Here is a 19,414-nt window from a genome sequence, read left to right as displayed (position 1 = left end):
ATCCCTCGATCGAATCCAAGCTTCCAGATTCCGAGAGCACATTGCTCCACGGAGCCTGCATGAGTGCATGTTTTGGGTGTAGTCAGAGTGTGAAAAGACACGGAGTATATCTGTTATCTAATGCTTAAAACCCCCATTTCACAGAGCAAGACTTCTGAAAGACTGATGTAAGACCATAAAACTTGCTTGATCTTTCAAGGGTCTTTCAACGAACTTTCAAATATCTCAGCGGTCTTTCACGATTCGTGATGGATCTTTCAGTGGTCTTCGTGGGTCCCAAAACTTTTTAAAACGGTTCAAACAGTCTTTCAGCGGTCTTACAGGAAAACTGTCTTTTGATGGTTTTTTAGCATTCTTTCAGTGGTCTTCCAATGAACTTTCACAGTTCTTATTAGTCTTTCCATGATCTTTCGGCAGTCTTTCAAGATTTTAGCGGAGATCACTGTAAGACTCATGAGAGATCATTGAAAGATCATTCAAAGACCAGGCAAAGTCCATAGAAAGAATTCTGAAAGATCACCTGTTGCATAAAAGATCTCTGAAAGACAATTGAAAGAATCTCTGTAGGAAAAGTCTAATGGGGTGTTGCAAGAAACTTGCGATCAATTGCAAGTCTATTTTTGGTCCCTACATACATCAGTCATATGTGTCTTGCAGTTAATTGCAAATTAGTGATTGACAGCTAATCTGCTTCTTGAAACAAGAAATTTAATCTGATTTGCTACAGCTAACGTGGAGCCATCAGTTGTAAAATTGCAACATAATATTTGCAATTGATCGCAAATACTTTCTTGCAACACCCCCTATGACCAGTAAGACAAGAAATATCCATCAGTTTTTCATTGTTCTTTGATAGGTCTTTCTGAGCCATTCCACAGAGATGACAAATTTCAGTGATCTTGGAGACTGCTGTTTGCCCATTTTTGGTCTTTGAAAGGTCCTTCAAAGGTCTCCCCTCTGTGAAACGGGGGCCTAAAGTGCCATGTCTTCGGCAATTATGTCAAAGTGAAACAATTTTCTTTAAAACTCTATTCTTACGTCACTGATGATAGCAATAGTAGCGCACGTGTCTCGTGGCGTCTCGATCCAGGCGCCATGCGCATGAGCTACATTCATTATTTTTTTATGCGCGTTGCGTTGAAAATAAAAGTAGGGCGGGTGCGAAATACATTTGAGCTAAATTTTTGGATGGGGCATCGATACTGAATTTATGCTAAGCTGCACGAAAATCTTCCAAAAGTTGGTAAATTTAGATATATCTGCCTTGAGTGTCAAAATTTAACTACTGTCAACATGGTACCAATCTTATGCTGCTTGGGGCCTTTCTTCAAACAACAAGGAAAGTATTACCCGAGGAAAAACGAAGAAAGAGTGATTGAGCAGTTTGAAAGGACCACATGGCAGAGCTCTAGACTTCACGAGGAAGCTGAATACCCTTATGATTGGCTGATATCGGCATCGACGAGGAAACGTCGAAACGGTCGTGATCCTAGAAGAAGATTCCTATCACGAATACGATCCGTCCATGCAGTCACTGACGCCGAGCCAGAGGTTGGAAAGGAGTTCGTCTTTAATTCTATCCTTGCAGACGATGACGGGTCAAGGAACAGGACAAATGTTCTCAAATCAGGGGTAAACTCAGATGTCCAAGGTGGTAACAGCAATCTTTATCGCGGACATGATGAACATGTGCAAAGTCAGTCGATTGAAGATGGTAACGTTGATAGGTCTATTGAGCATGCTGAGTGTAGGCCAAGATCTGAATCTGATGTTAAGAAAAGTGGGCACACGGTAAGATTTTCCCAATTTAAATTATCATAGATAAGATCTAAATACGGGTAATAATTCTATAAAAGTTTAGACACATTAACTTGTGACAAGTTAATGTCAGAGAATAATATTCTTCTAAAAATTAGTTCAAGAAGGAATCAATCTCTTATACTTTCGCATTCTTTGTTCTTTAAAAGAGAAATTATTAATGCATCATTTGAATAATGATCTATATAAGATTCTAGTCTATGTCTAATTTTATAATTCGATTTGCTTGTATTTCTTTTTTTTATAATATATATTGATATAAACAAGTGGTTTACAGTTAGTTACTTTCAAAGAACCAAAAGTATGAAAAAGATTTCTTTGTATTCTTCTTTTTTAACAGAATCTGACGTCATCCGAAGAAGCGGAAACTACATGCAGATCTACACAGGAAGAAAATGAGAATGGACCAACAACTGGACAAGAATTGCATTCCAATTCTGAAGAGCAGGAATTGGGTGTGAACCAAGTCACAGGGATAGATGAGAAATCTGTACAGGTTAAACAAAGATCCGAAGAAACTACTGCTTTGTCTTCAGCAGCATGTTCAAATCATTCCACTACAGAGTCATCACCTGACCATAATTCATCCAGTGACCATCAGGGGCATCAGCAGTCAGACCAAGATGGTGAAGACACCGTAAGTGAAGGGGAACAGACACTGACTGCAGGAATACTCGTCACTCAAGACCATGTCATGGATCATGCACGTCTAGATGTAGATCGTCAGGAACAGCGAATGCGAGACTGGATAATAAATCGTCCAACTACAACCCCAAGAGGTCCGTCTGTGACGGGACAAAGTGGTCGGTCAGCTCATGCTCACAGGCGAGATCAGTTGGAGCAGAGAGAGAACAACCGGACCGCACGTCCACGCAGTGACCAGATAATTTATCCTCCAACAACCGGACTTACAGGACGTCGACCTAACCTTATGTGCCCAGGGTTGCCCCGTACGTTGTTACAACAGACCGCCCCACAAAGTCGTCCAGAACATAGAGTACACCAGTTGAGTGACATGGAACAAATCCACAGAACCCTGAGTCAATATCATATGCAACGCAGAAGTCGGCCTGATGAATCAGAGCAAGGAGACCAGAGACATCAGCAGCAGCAATGGCGTCCGCAACATGCTCAAAGACCACATCCGGCAGGTGAAGTCAGAACCATGCGGAACGACATTGAGCGCACCAGAGACAACATTGTAAGAGAGCTAAGACAGCAGGCCCATCGAGTAGATAATCGTGAAGGATATGTCTCCAGGGTGATGGCCCTTGTTAGAGAACGCCACTCTCTCTCCGATCATCAAGGTACGTATCGCGCTGATGTACAAGTTTCTTGAAAGCAATCAACAACGATATCATTCATCAACTTACAGATAAAGAGCTGAAGAAGTAGGAGAAACGGTTCAAGTGGTTATAAAGATATAAATCCCATTTCCATATAAATGTTACTGCCATTTTCATTGTTTGACTTCATACAACTTTATTTACTTCGAAGCGCCATTCCATCATGCTTTCTGCAATGTTATTCGTATAATTCATACCCACATAAAATGTATCATCTATGTTTATTAAATCAATAATTCTTGCTTTGAAGAGGTAAAATTACGAAAGCTTCTCAATATTAAATATATTGCCCATTTGCCCTTGTACTGCCATATACTGCCAAACTACCCAAAGATAAAAACTACTAGAAGATATTTTTGTTAGCCGCCTGCATGCTTAACTAATGCACTAAAAGAAGCTTAGGTATTTGCAGCTATAATTGTAATTAGAATTCGTGTCTCCTGATACAGTCAACAATCATGGACCAGGGCCTCGGTCAGGTCACTCTCCTCCTGAGCAACAGGGACAGGTTGAACCACCAAACATGGAACATGTCCAGCGATTGAATCCTCGTCCACCACGCAGGTACTTAATTTATGCTCTTTTAAAAGATGATAAAGTTTTAAAGTGGTTTTAACATGTTTTCAGTGTACAGTAATGACCAGTTATGGGGCCGCGAGTGAAATCTGACGGTATTCCGAATCGGATGAATTAAAACGCAACTATTTTTTTTCTAATTTCACTCTAAACTTGCTCTCCTTTAGAATTAACTTCTCAATAATGTCTTTTCGGGGAAAGATGTGAAAATAAGGACTGGATAGATGATTAACCAACTAATTGAAACTTACTTGATCGATAGATGTATATCATTAAAAGTGTGCGTCATTAATTCAATTTGAAATATTGCAATGAAACAGCTTTCGCACCGTGACGCAGAACGCTTTCAAGAACATAGAAAATATGACAATACGCAACCAAGAAGTTTCTGTCGAAAGTATTATTGGTGAATGAAAACATCAGTTCCGTCCAGGGGGGCGTTTCATGAAAGGACTTGTCGGATGTTTTATCCGACAAGTCCCATTTTATCCGACAGTTACCATAGGAACAGTGCCTCTTAGCCAATCAAAATCATGGAAAGATGTCAGATCTGACAACTTGTCGGATGAAAATATTGATGAAACGCTCCCCTGGACTCTGGACGAACATCACATATTATTTTCAATTTTTTGTCAGCTCCGAAACTTAGGGCTCACGGCTGTTCACCAATATTTTCGACAAAAACATCCCAGCTGTCTATTGCCATTTGACGAGCATTTTCAACACATTTAATGAGTTCTTAAACTCGTCTTGCGTCCCGATGCGAAAACTCACTAATGAGGAGAGAACGTTGAACAGAGATAGAGGGCTACTTTAATGGTAAAGAGATGGGGTCCTCGAAAGTGAAGCTCACTGTCTTACTCAATGTCATTGTGTTAACTCTTTCTTTTCTTCTCCAAATTATATTTTCTCTATGAACAGGCGAAGGAGATGTCACAAACATTATAATGGAGCGATCTACCAGCCTAAGAAAGAGTGATATGTATAATGTAAACTATAAATCTTCAAAGATATTTTCGATTGTTTCTATTTTGAAGTTTACCAATAAGTTAAGCGTCAGTTATATTCTAATGAATCTAAGTACATATCTTGGGCTTATACATTAAATGCAAATTAGTGTTGATGTGGATGCTGATTTCTTCTTGTCATTAATCGAAAGAGAAAATGTATATATGTTAAAAATTATCTGGAACACTGTAAGTTATAATCGAAATAAATATTTGTAAATATTTTTCTTAATAGCATGGCTATGCCCGGGATTTTTTTTATTCGGGGGGATTGTATTATTATGAAATTTTATTTCATGAAAAGAAAATAAAAAGGTGTTGTGTATAGTTACATCGTCAATAATCATTTCATATTTCATAAAGTTTATTTTTTCATACTTCGTTTTTTTTCACATTCTTATACTTTATTCTTACTTGGAGAAACATACCATAATCGGTTTCTGCCCCTCCCCCTCCCTTTAACGCTCCTTCTGTTTGTAAAAATATAGGATCTTTACATCTTCCAGTTTTTTTAATACTTTAAAAATATTTGGGTAAAATATCATTGACTTCTAGTTATCGTTTACAATTTGTGAATAATTTGGGGTTTTGGTCTTTATTCTTGTGTATTTGTGATGATTGTGTAATAAGTAGCCATTTGAATACTAACTATTCTTCCTATGATTATCCGTTGATAAATGTATAGTTGATAGGAAATCTTATTGTTATTTTATAATGTCATGTCTTCAATTTGACGACGATTTGATGTAGAATTCAAGCATTTGCTTTCTTTCCTGAGATTTTTCTATTCACATGTTTTGTTTTACCTTACATTGTTGATGTTGTTTTTGCTCCTGATGTTGATTTGGTGCATGTAATTTGCATACCATCCAGAAGACACAAATATTTTAGCAGTTTTGAATTAGAGTTTGGGAGAATTAAGACTACTGATGAATCTTATATATCAGTACGAAATATGAGATTGTTTTGTAATAAACAAAAAGCAAAGTTTGTACAAATTTGTTTGTCAATGTGTTTTAAATTATGAATGCAAGTCATGATTCAGTGCTTGGGCCTCTACACAGCAAAAACTGTGGTGTTAACCGGGGTACATAGAGGACCAGTTATTTTACACCAGTTTTAAATTGATGGTGTTAGTTTTACACCTATAGGTGTTATTACAACACCTTTGGTTGTTACATTTACACTCTTTGGTGTTATGTTCAATCTTTAGGGTGTAATTTTAACACCTCAGGGTGTGGTCCTCTATTAACACCAATTGGTGTCAGTTTTAACACCACAATTTTTACAGTGTATGAAGAACAGAGCCATCATATCAATTGTGAAATAAAGTGATCCATATATAATATATATATACATGTATATATTAAGTTGATCCCATATTTAGTTTATTTCAGAATTCGAATTTGTGATTGTTTATTTATAATACACCATATTTTCATTCGTATACGGAAAATGAACTCGAACCGACCACCCCCCCCCCCAATGGGAAAACAAAATAATCTTATAATATACAACGAACTCTTCATTATTGGAACGGTTAGCCGTCATACAGAACTGATTTGCGCATCGACGATCAAATTCATCTTAACGTTTGAAATTTGTTACCACCCCCTCCCAGCTTCTCCCATTTTTATTTTTTTTTGGGGGGGGGGTTATATTTCAATTTTGTTGAAAGGTTTAATACCGCCAGTGAATCACTCTAGGAGAGCAATAAGTCCGGATTTGTCAGGCCACGTCGATCGGTCCTGATAGCTTACAAAAGGATCCTTAAGAGTTAAGATAAACTAAATCTATTGAGAATTAGAAAATGATGCATGGATACTCATGCATGAAAGCTGCACTTGACATAGTGCGCAGTATTGTGACTGATCCATCCTGTTCAACTATTCGATCTTTTCATTCACTTAACCTCTCCATCTCCACTTGTAAAAGGCGCTTAGAGACATGCAATTTTGCACGACTGTGTGCGCCATAATAAAAACGTTTTATTGTTATGTGTTGACGATGTTATTTCGAATCACCGCAATGATACCCTCACTAGTTCAGTGGACATAGTTGGTTTGAGCACCACAAAGTTGGAATAAAGCTCAGGAAAGCTTGATCGTCGTCAGCCGACCAGCATTTATCAAGTGAGCCTGATATGATCTTGGTAAGCATAAAGTATTCATCATATTTTCAATACATATCAATAGTGCAGCAATAAATTTTGATAAGGAATTTAGAATCGGGCACATGCAGGTATGCTCAATCAGAGCATAATTATATAATGATATAAAGACTAAATAGAATTTGAAGAGAGATTAAAAGTTAAATCAATCACAGTTATTTTGAAGAAATCATTTTCTCCGGAGGATCTTCCTTAAAGGAGAATTCCATCCAAACAATATTGTGAATAAAAAGAGATCGAAAATGAAACGAGCATAGCACTGAAACTTTCATCAAAATCGGATGTAAAATAAGAAACTTATGACATTTTGCTAAAAGTTCACGAAAAAGTCACATTCACATCCTCATCGGTACGCAAATGAGGAGACTGATGACATTATCCTCTCACTATTTCTTTTGTACAAGAAATAAGAAATATTTTTATATTCTCCTCATTCGCTTATGTTATGAAGTTTTATTCCCCCTGAACGCTTATTGTTATTGTTTTAACATTTTATGGTCAAAACAAGAGTGTCCTTATTGTCAAATCTGTCAAAAATGAAATATTGTAAAAATCAAACAGTAAAAAACAATTGCGATTGAGGGACATCATCCATTCGCTCATTTGCGTATCACTGAGTTGTGCACTTTTCTCTTTTCATTCAAATCAACTGCATTCTAGGATGGACTTGACTTTTAACAAAGTTGGCAGTACAAAACTTCTGTTTGATGGATAGCGTGAATAATATGAAAATCTGTCCGTACGTCATTATTATTTTTTAGAACAAAGCATTTTTCCGTGATGCTTTAATGGTGATTGACTCAATATTACTAAAACCAAGAGTTCAATATTACATATATATTTTTTGTTTACAAGATCTAAACAAAAGGCAATGCCACTTGTCATTTAACGATATTGTTTTCTATTTCATAATTTTCGTCATGGTGACTTTTTCGAAGATGATAAGAATTTATTTTTTTACACAAAGTTTTGATGTTTTTCAATATCTAGATAGGCCTAGCTGAATTAGGATTTAAAAAAAAATAAGAATTGATCTAGTTCTTAAATGTTACAGGCGTACATATATAATTGTTTAAGGCCGGTATTTGGCTGGGCCCCAAGACTAGTAAATACTTCTTTATTCCAAATAAATAATTAAATCAATTTAATATAATCTGCGTATTTAAATGATATTGCATACATGCTTACTCCGATACACTGCTTCTTTAATAAAGAGAAAACATAAAGTTTGGTAGTAATTATAAAAATCTTCCTTCAGGTTGTTAACCATCAAGTGGATTTATAAAGGGTCTATAACTGTCGAACCTTGAAGCTAAAATTGAATGAACGCAATAGGTATATACCGAATGCAATAGGTACCGATTTGAATGTCGTATTGATTAGTTAATTTAATAGCTCTGCATGTAGGATAATTATATTTCAATGGCAATGACAACCACATATAGTTCCCTTTCAAACCCTTTGTCATTCTTTCCATGTGGCAATACTCCTGTTAGTGCGACAAACGAAAAGGAGAATTGGGTACGATGGTGTTGGTTTTGGAAGCAAGGATTTATCCATGCAACAAACAAAATTATATGACGAAGCAACGTGAAAAATATTCCAAATATCAACAGAATCATGACTGGGATAATGAAATGGATTAATTATTATACAAAAAAATGAAATAAACACAGCAGTGTATTATCTATGTTGCAGCATGAAGGGAAATAGTTCAGAAGCGATTCGGTTGCGTGCATTGAGGATCTATGACCCACGACCTCAGCAACGTGAGAAAATTATAAACCAATAACAGAATAGATTCAATGATCGAGTCAAGTCTTTCGGATGACGACGTTAAAGCTTAGTCCCGGATCCTTCATACACTGTCAAAACAACAATATTACCTACAAGTTGTCATTGTGTAAATCATATGTTTACATGCAAAACACATCACATTTAAATCATAAAGAAGATAGTCTTTTCATATTTCTAACACAACACCTTTTCAAAACTCTTTTGTTGAAGTATCTTTATACTGCATGAGTCGTTAGCTTTTTCTTTTTGGGATATTCTTACATTGATTTTCCAATCAGCTTTTGGCCGTATATCCATCAACATTTGGGCATTTTTCCAACTTTAATTGGAATCCATGGTTTGGGATAGATAGGTCTAAAGAAACATTACAATGAAAATGGCATGTGTAGGAATGACGTGCATGTATTACGAATGGAAAAATAGGCCGATATAATTCTATACGTAGTATTTATCTTACATCAGGTCAATGAGAATATTATGCTTACTTATCAAATTACTGACGTGTCACATGATAATTTCCGTGCGTAATCATTCTTTCAAAGTTTGACTAATTGGTTGACATTACTTTCGTCCACAGTTCTCCGAAGAACGGTGACGTAGATGTACTTCATTAAATAATCATAAGAGTAAGGATCACAAAGTGGCGGTTATCTAAAAACTACATCAAGAGTTGTTTTGCTCTTAAAGCTCTCTGAAGAACTCGAGGCAAATTATCGCGACTTTCTTTTCAATAGAATCGAGATTAACGATCCAATGACAATAGCATTATCGAACTTTTCTGACGCATTTCTTTAAATGGTAATCCGCTTTTCATACTTAATCATTATTTTGTGTTAATACAAGAAGCGGTGGACGCACGTATATCGGCATCGAAGTACTATGGGGGGCTTTCAATCAAAAAATTGATTTCTTTTCGCTGATGCACTTTCCTCCCTTCTGGGAGTATGAAAGAAGTAGCAGCTAAGGCCTTGTTGTGGGTGTTGCTAGGATTAAACACATCTTTAAGACATGATAGATTGTCTAACCGCATGCACATAATGATCTGGATAGTAATATCAACGAGCTAGAATGATAGGATTATTGTGAATATTTCACCATTTTGAAGGTATGTTTTACTGGTAAATTTCTTGTACAAGTTATTTCTACTGCAGCTGTTTCCATTATTCATGAATAGAAAAGAAGCAACTCACATTTTGTTTCTTTTCTTGAGCAGATAAGATGAAGTTATTTATCTTTTTAGTAAGGCGTTGTGGGGGTTGAATTTCGCAATTGGAATACGTATCAATTTTTCAAAAGATAAAGCTCACGTTTAATTGTGTAGTTTTTACAAAGGGTACAATTTCAGTTCAGAAGTAATTACATTAGTCTACATTATGAACAATGTCACTCTTGCTATAATGTCAACGAAATGTTTCAATCTTAATAATTTACATGTTTCCAACGACGACGACGGTATAAAAGACATCATGTCGAAACTATTCACAACACGTACATCCTTTTCTTGTTTGATTGTTGCTTATAATGGACAACCGAAAAATCTCTTTATTCATACATTCACCACAGAGAAAATAAATTTCTTCATGATAATCAGATAGATTTTCCTATCCTTTGGCATTTTATAGGCACTAATGCATTTTAAAGACATGAATTGCCATCTATATCGTTCACATGAAATAATTATATACATGTGCATAATATACAATTATTTTCCGACAATTTGATTATTTGGTGTGTTCTTTATTCGACCATTTTTAATTTTCGTTCATTTTTCATTATACTCAGGGAATATTGCTGGATCCCTTCATCAACCAGTGGCCATTTGAGATCTAATTATTGATAAATGCTCATCTTCTACAAATCATCAAACCTTGAAAATTAAATGAAAATATGGCAGTCTCTTGTGTGGAATTGCGTTTTCATCAAGTACATTAACTTCGGCAGTGTGATAGATTCTTACACCAATTGCACGTTGCTCTGGATAAAGAGCAAATAAATCAGATCTGATGGCGGGTGGTTCTTATCGCATAGACATGAAGAGGGATGATCCTAGAACTCTCATGATCAAAATGGATGCCAGGTTGACATTTGCAGGGCAAGCGAGAAATCATGCATTCCGTTTGGAAGCCGAGCGTGAGCTTCGTCATCTTGACTATGCGCGTCATCTGACTCGATCAACACTTGAGAGACAACAGAAAGAAATGCACAAACGGATGGACTTCCTGAAGAATCTTGTCGAGCAAAATCGAGCCAGGCGAAAATCTATGGAAGAGGAGGAGGATGGTGATAATGGTGGGAACGGTAGGGAGTCGGTGGCTGAGAGGAGAAAGAGAAAAGAGGATGGTTTGCGACATACATTGCCGATTATTCCCGCTAGGAGAAATCTCGAAGATTTAGTCAAGTCACTGCAAACAAAACAGAATAGCAATTCAAACTTAAGTAAATCCTTAGGGTATCTGAGCGAATCCCATTCACGACACAGTACGCAAGAAACATTAAGTGAAAAGAGATTAAGACATTTGAAACAAGAAATGAGAAATTCCAAAAAGAAGGAAATCCCTAAAGTTCAGGTAACTCTAGACGCAGATCGTCCTGCAGAATCACCAAAGATCGTCTGGGCTAACGCAGAAGGTGTAGCAAGTGTCAGTGAGAAAAACAAAACCAACGGTGGGGTACCAACCCAGACAATCTCATTACCCGACATTTCACCTGGTAACAACAGGACTCCTAGCAAACACACTTCCGGAGGAAGAAGGGTTTCTTTAAGTCAGATGATTGCTACCGGTGAAATCCAGAAACTCCCTGGTATCGGACCTGGTACTTCTGGCTTGACATCTGAAGGTGCCCAACAAAATATCAATATGGCAAGAACATTCTACATGAACACTAGTCACACCTCTGGTCGCGGTCCAATCCTGCAACCAATACAAAATCAGCAACAGAAGACAAACCGCAACAAACGTGGTTGGGTGAAGTTACCACCGAACATGGATGCTCTTAAGTTCAAGGAGGAGGACATGGAGAAAAATCCTTTCATTACTGATGATTTTAAACCGGAGACCTACCGATCTCGCGAGTTGATGGACTCCAATAAACCGGAAGAAATGTACGTGTGGCTTGGATTTGATTCCGAGGAAGAATATCGTCAAATGGTAAAAGAAGCTAAAGAGGAGCTTGATGCAGAAAGCGAGGACGGTGGTGATGATCTAGTCGAACTGGAAGTCATTGACGAAGTTGAAGAGCCTGCCGATGACTCAATCGAAAAAGCGGGTGCTGAATATCTGAGGAAAAGGAGGACAAGTAGGCGAGTATCGCGTCTCAGCGCTCCCGTTGCTATGTTAGCATCTACTCTAAGTAGAGTGAGTTTAAATAGAAAAAAATCAAACTCGGACAAGAGTAAACCAAGTAGTGCACTGAAGAGATTCATTAAAGCTGCTAAGACAATCTGTATCGTCAGACAATTCCAAATGAATAATGACGAAAGCCAAGCAAGATGATAACATCTTGCTTTCACTATATGACTAATATTTTACTTACTTCAAATACGATTTTAGTATATAGGTAAAGTACCTAGAAATTGTATAAGTATCTATTAGAAATAAGTTGTACAAATTATGATTAAAATCTCCAAATGAGACTGGATGTAAATGACAAATTCAATTGTATTCGAATTGATTCTATTATTAGAAGTAGACAATGCCTCTATCTGAAGATGGATGGCAAAAATAAAACTCATTATTGTTCTATTTTGCATGAGCACTAAACTTTTGAAATTCAAGTCCAAAATCAGATTTCATCGGATGAAAGTTCAGTCTAATTAACTCCTTTCAATAAAAACATAAACATGGGTATTCCATCGTGATGATACATTTTTTCATAAGCTGCATTTTATTTATTCCGAACCTCAAATATTCTAACTTGCTGGTTCAAAAAAGAATACTGTCATTAGTATTTTAAAAATTTAGAGATATGGTCATCTTAAATTTGGTGTCAGACTTCTCGTTTTATAAGTCAAATATTTGTTATAATGACGTATTCATTGTTGATGAATCAACTTAATTTCGTATAATAGATTAGAAAAAGAATTTTCGACGAAAGCTTTATGAGTTTATATTCAGTTACATGAACAATAGCAATTGAATGATTGGTATATTGAATTATAATTCTACTCAATACTATATTGAAATGTGTCAAAGTCATTGATTCAAGTGAATTAATATCTGCATATCTATTATGCAAAGTAAATGTACTTTTATTTACGTGTGTCTGTATATGTGACTTTTGAAGTCTAAAACATTCAAGCTATATATAAACCCCTCAATAAAAGTTTGGAAATCTGTGTGGCCATTAATTCCTCCCAACTTCCAATTTACACAATGCATATTTTACGTCATTAAGATCATTTAATTCTTTTATAAAATGATACCTTGTTATGATCATCCCATCATGAAAACAGCAGGATTCAAAAGTGTTGGAAGAGGTCTGAATTGAAAAGCTGCAAAATGAGCAAAAAAAGTTTGGAAATCTGAGTTTGGCCATTAATTTCTCCAAAGTCCCAGATTTACACAATTCATATTTGATATCATTCAAAAGATAATTTAATTCTCTTTAAAATGATACAATGCTTGTTATGATCATGCCATTACGAAAAGAGCAGGGTTCAAAAGTGTTGGATGAGGTCTGAATTGAATAGCTGCAAAATGAGCAGAAATAGTCATGAAGGGTCAATACAGAACATGATTCTTTTGTCTGTGTCAATAGAGATGAAAATCCATTCAAATCAAGCCTCTGCTTCTGTAGTGATGGTTCTGTGAGATAACATGGTTTGAGTCGTGGTTTGAAATACCCATGCATGTTTGCATGTGTTTGCTTGTGCAAAGGTGTGTTTGATTCAATGTTAATGTTGACGAAAACAATAAAAGAACCCGCTAAGAAACTCACTCATCATGACTGAAAAAGGAACAGTGCCTTTCAATATTGTGTCATTTTGCAGCTTTTGAATTTTGACCTTGCCCCACATTTCAAGGCATTGCACCTCCATGTGAACCATATTCGTATTATAGAGTATCATTTTAAAGAGAATTAAATGATCTGTTCATTAATATTTATTACACATTTAGTAAAACCGAGGAGAGATTATCGATCAAAGTCAGGTTTCCAAACTTTTTTTTGAGGAGTTTAGAAATGACATGTTCGCATACAATATCTTATTCCATGCAAAGCTCTCCAGATTGAACAGGGTATCGGAGTTACGAGAGACGATTTCCAAACCGCCATTATATTAAAACATCAAATTCAAAAAATCAATACGTATTTCTCTAGAAATGAAACCTTGTATAAGATTTGTAGCGATTATTCTATCGGGGACGGGTAGTCACGTATAATAAGTTCTAAAGTTGAAAAGTTGCAAGGGTAAAACAAGAACTTATGCAGACATAAGAAATCATTAAAGAAAATCTATTGTAACGGCGAATGTATATTGATTTTATATAGAATCGAGAAACAGCTATATGAAAGGTGGAATAAAAATCTCATAAAAGGGAAAATTGAGAATGAAGATTCAAAAGTTGCAATACAATTTAATATCATCCAATCTGTGAATATCCTAAATGTCTTTCTTAATTGAGAAAATTGAACCGAAGTCGCTGAATAGAGCTTGTCTTTTTAAGTTCGAATTATTCATTATAGTTCTCTCAAAGACACGAGGAATAAAGCTATATGTGATTCTTGACAATTTTGGTTTATTCTTTGTCGTTATTTATATTTCTTTCTTTAGTTATTATTGGATATGCACCATTCAAGAAATGGAAAATAACAAAAGCCGGCGATAATCTCAGCTTCAAACCCTCCACAGAAGAAAGAAAAGAACGGTCAATACATTTCTACACACAAAACTGAAATAAGAAATCCATCTATGAATTCAACAAGAGAATTGTCTTGACAAGAGAGAGAGAGAGACCCAATGTCACAATTTCCTTTTTAGTTCCTTTTTATATAAATATGAATCATTCATATAAAGATAAAAAAAGTTCTTAATTTATTTTAATGGTAATATTTATGCCAAGTAAATGAAAGGTTGGATCGTTTTACATTTTTTAGAGATAAAAAAATATTTCGATTCCTATAGGTTCAAGAATTCAAGAAGATAAAATAAAGGCAAAAATAGTATTTTGGTAGTGTAATTTTATCGATTTCATTTGCTTATTTTGCACACCGTCTTTGTTGTGCTTAAATAATCTGTGAATACACAAAACTAGCATACTTTTATGTCATCTTTCATATCCGACATTCGAATGAATTCACAGTGCTTGTTGATTTTTTCTGTATATTCAAATAAACGAGAAATATGCCTTTAGCAATTGTAGAACCATTCCAAAAATACACTCTTGAAACAAATCAGTTAAATTTACTAGATCAGTAATCATCTAGGTATAACTGATGTCTAGTCCCATTTCTGACTTATATTCTAGTCAGAAACTATTTTTAATTATGTTCTAGAAAATAGTCAAATACGACTAGAATAAAAGTTGCAAAAGCCAGCTGACCCCCTAAACTAGTCAATTTTTACTGATATATTTTTGTAGTGTATAAAAGGAATGAAAGGAAAATACAGAAAACTTCGTGGTATACAAATCTTCTTGCAATATGGTACAGCTGTAATGAAATTATATTGACCGCCCTGTCGCTGCTTTACGTTGTCTCTTCAAAATCGTTCTTTTATACTACTACGGTCTAAAATACAACTTCTTCCAAAGGACCACGCCGCCTCCAAAGTTTATGTACCCCTTACCCTCTTGCCCTCACCCCCATCCCCACTATCTCCTCTCCCCCTTCCCCTCTCTTTCTCTTTTCTCTCATGCTTCTCCACCCCCCCCCCCCCCCTCTTTCTTTTGCCGATCTCTACCACTCATCTTTTGATTACTCGTTGAAAACCCAGCATGTAGTTATTTCTCTTCTCTGCCACTTTGTTCGTTCAGACCACAGCGATCAATAATCAAGGACAATGGATAACGGAAGGAGAGTATAAATGCATTCAAGATCAACGAAACACACCATCGACATGGTTTGATGAGTTATGCCTTACAGGACAATGAAACCTTGGGTCAAGCAAGCTTGTGTGAAAAAAAATCAAAGAAACAAACCAAGGAAAATCTTAGAAAATAAGAAAGTAATGAGCATTAGAATGTTGACATCATTCATGATGAATTCATTTGACATTTCAATAAAACTAAAGTGAAATAATATTCAAATTTCATTCCAAAACTCATAAACACACCAAGACATTATTACAGACACATAACTGATTTATCCATAAAGATCAGCCATATCCATTTATTAACATCCAAATAATATTCAAGGTAACATATTCGTATACAAATACTTCAGCAATATATTGTTACTATGACAGAATATTATTTTGTATGATAATGTATTCATAGGATATAAAGTTATGGCTCAGATAACACAAAGTTCAAATTACTGTTCATGCCTCGCGAGATGAATTATGTAAATTACAATGGAAATTTCAAAATTATTATTTAAAAATACATCCTACAGATATAAATTAAAAAATCACTGCTCATACAAATTGATATTTTACATTTCGAGCACAATTCAATACAACAATGATTGCAAACTTTGTTTTGAATTGGAAACGTATTCTTAAAATTCAATTGAAAATTTGATGACCTCTGGGGGAAACATAAGATTTAACTTGATTTATCAACAAAGTTGAAGACCAAATTCTCCCACCTTACATATCTTTTGGTTAATAACTAACATGATTGTCTTATAAATAAACTGTAAAACTTTAAATGAGAATCCTTCCAAATAGAGACTTTTGAACGAGATCCAATATCAGCTGCATTACTTGAGAACCATAAAATAATTACATTGAAGGTCATGCTTACAAAGGGATAAAGTCCCTCCCCCAGTCATTTTTTTTCAAGCTTACTCACTGAAAAGTGCCCCATACTCTGAACATTACTGTTCTTTTGTCCTAAACTTTGTTCATATCCTTTATATCCAAGAAAAAAATCCTACACATATACATCACACATGCATTTTTACATCAGTGTTTTCACAGCAAGAAAAGAGAAAAAGTAATAATATTGGTTTTTTTATAGTGAGAGGTAGGTGTTTTAAGTTCATTTTAGTATAAAATTATTCAATAATGATCTAACACACTGTCATACATCACAAAAGATTGCGTGTCTGATCCACAATAGGTTCATTATCTTAAAGGAAGATGAGAATTATTCTAAATTAAAATAAAACACAAGATAGCACCCTCCATGAATAAAAACATACTTACTAAGCAATGCTGAATACACTCTTGTATGGTATATTTGAAAACATTGATGTACAATAATTATTAACATATAAATTGACGAAAATGAATACTTCATTATTTATCAAGAAGGCATTCATCTCCAAATTTGTAATAGGTGGATACTTGACTGCACACAAAATGCCAAAATATGTGTCTCTGTCATTGCAAGACCAGTATACTACACACCTAACTTTGACAATTTTCAATATATGACCTCTCTGAACTTTAACCCAGTGGACCCAAAAGTCTACTACAATCATGTACATATATGCGCCAAGTTTGAAGTTGAATTGAAATTACATGCAATATATAAAAAACAATTTTCAGCCAAGAATCAGTGCTTGGAATATAAGTACGGGGGTCCTGTACAAAGATGTTCCTTTCACTCAAGAGGGAATATTCAGTTATCGTGACCTGTCTATTAAATACTGTATTGGAATTTAAATATGAATATAATATTTACCAAAAACTGCTAATGTTATAGGCACTATGGCTTTAATGTACTTCTACTTCATGATGTGGTTGCTTTTAAAAGATAAAAGAGAATATTACATTTATCTATACAGCTAAAAAACTGATAAAACTCACACTTAAAATACAGCAATTGAGATGATTTTAAAAATTATTAAAAGATTGTCCATGGTAACTACATAACAAATAATACTTGATAAAAATTTGCAATGTGCTAGATAAGAAAAAAATGTACTATATCTCTCAAGTGAAAACATTAATTAGGGTAGCACGAAATCAGTGGTGGATTAAATTGGATATTAGATTGTAAATAACATGAAAACATTTCAATTTCAAGTTGTGACGTTTCTATATTGTGTAGAGGCAGGAAAAGAGAAACTGACGAATATAATACCTTCTTTCATCAAATACCCATCTTCTAATCAAATTTCATAAAATAGGGGTATTACTATCGAGCATCACAACAACAAAAAACATATCATAAGCCTTTTTAAATTTTGTTGTGCATCACACTGCAGTGCCTACCTGTGCATATCAAATATTGACATTGCATGCTCTCGACAGAACAGTGCTATCGTGACAGAGTAGCAAAAAAATATTGTAAAACCTTCAAAGACTTGTGTTCCTACGGTGCTATATTATAAAACAAATAATGCACTTGCTCTGTCGTGTGTGAAAATGAATAGGCCTATAGTGAAAGCTTGGTATCTTCAGATTGTGCACATTGTGCACCCTGCTATGCACAGTACGGCACCTGTGATTGACGGATTTTGATTTATTGAATACACTGCAAATAGCAGCCAAACAAAAGTATTTCATGTAATTCAAAGATATAAATGTATACAGCATAAAAAACTGCAGTCAGCTAAAGCAATCTTGTGTACACTGCATTTCAACTTACACACTTAGTTCCATGCAGTATATCAGAATATGTTTTTGGTTGTAGAAATAGCATTAAGAAAAATCTTGAAGAAGTACATATTACAAATACAAACATTTTTCACGATCGATTTGAGTGCATGATACATATGGATACCGATCATCAATTACTGAGAAGTGAAGTATACTACGTATCACAAATAATACATCCCAACTGAATATTTCTCATTTGGTCATGAAAATGACCAAATTTACTATCTGATAAAGATACGGTGTGGTAAGAGAAATTGATTGATATGATAGGTTGGGTCATGTGTTTAGAATCCAAGGATGATGAAACCATAAATAATACCAGAGAAGCATTTCATAAACAGTTTTGAATCCTAATTTTCATCAACAAACACGCTCTAAGCCAATCAAGTGTAAGGATTTCAGTAGCTTATCACATTCATCTGCGAAAACTACTATCAATACTCTTCATGAAATGCTCCCTTGTGACCTGTAACATAAAAGATCAAATTTATTTTACAACTAAAACCAATGTATATGCTGGCCTGCAATGCGATTTCACCGAGATGCGATTGACAAGTTGTTCCAATTGGATCTTAGTGCAATCACATCACATTGTGTGTGCTGCGCTTAAGTGTTCATATACATGCATGGGAAATCACTAAACTTACAATCATTGTATCTCTGATCTAGAAGTAGTTGGTATGAGATGGAGAGGAAGGCCAAAGATGGCATCGATAGATTGATGACGTAGAATGAAGAAAGGTAGCTCTATTACAATGAGAATGAACATGACACTAACAGGATGAAATAGTGTAGTATAATTGTAAAGGCGACCGCACACCTTACGACTGGTCTGCGACATGATTTTAGAATAAAATGTAGCAGGATTTGATGCTGATGAGACTTGGAATATCTTAATGTGTAATGTTCAAAAGTCATCATACGAATACCTATGTTTAAATCTGTGACTATCTATCATACTTATTAGAATAAATGCGAATTTAATATC

At 35.1% G+C, this 19,414-nt stretch overlaps 2 protein-coding genes and 1 long non-coding RNA gene across 4 annotated transcripts; 2 read left to right on the top strand and 1 right to left on the bottom strand.

The window, feature by feature from the left end:
* The first annotated feature begins 1,144 nt into the window (after positions 1-1,144).
* LOC121418014 (myb-like protein Q) lies at positions 1,145-4,999 on the top strand. Its single transcript, XM_041611718.1, has 4 exons — positions 1,145-1,791; positions 2,159-3,125; positions 3,614-3,728; positions 4,662-4,999. The coding sequence occupies exons 1-4, from the start codon at positions 1,294-1,296 to the stop codon at positions 4,717-4,719; spliced, it is 1,638 nt and encodes a 545-aa protein (XP_041467652.1). The 5' UTR covers positions 1,145-1,293; the 3' UTR covers positions 4,720-4,999.
* Positions 5,000-6,615: 1,616 nt separating this feature from the next.
* On the top strand, positions 6,616-13,151 carry LOC121419185. 2 transcript variants are annotated; one of them, XM_041613537.1, is made up of 2 exons: positions 6,616-6,899; positions 10,497-13,151. In XM_041613537.1, the coding sequence occupies exon 2, from the start codon at positions 10,718-10,720 to the stop codon at positions 12,206-12,208; it is 1,491 nt and encodes a 496-aa protein (XP_041469471.1). In that variant the 5' UTR covers positions 6,616-6,899; positions 10,497-10,717; the 3' UTR covers positions 12,209-13,151. The 2 variants fall into 2 exon arrangements, with proteins under 2 accessions (XP_041469471.1, XP_041469470.1); XM_041613536.1 differs by lacking the exon at positions 6,616-6,899 and adding an exon at positions 9,463-9,819.
* On the bottom strand, positions 12,470-15,327 carry LOC121419186. Its single transcript, XR_005970562.1, has 2 exons — positions 13,875-15,327; positions 12,470-13,013 (listed from the first exon to the last, which is right to left on the bottom strand). It is a non-coding gene; the product is annotated as an uncharacterized LOC121419186 (long non-coding RNA).
* Positions 15,328-19,414: the final 4,087 nt, after the last annotated feature.

The sequence above is a fragment of the Lytechinus variegatus genome, chromosome 7 (assembly GCF_018143015.1).
Source record: "Lytechinus variegatus isolate NC3 chromosome 7, Lvar_3.0, whole genome shotgun sequence".
Lineage (NCBI taxonomy): Eukaryota > Metazoa > Echinodermata > Echinoidea > Temnopleuroida > Toxopneustidae > Lytechinus > Lytechinus variegatus.
The sequence above is the reverse complement of the archived record's forward strand: the minus strand, read 5'-3'. Positions and strand labels throughout refer to the sequence as shown.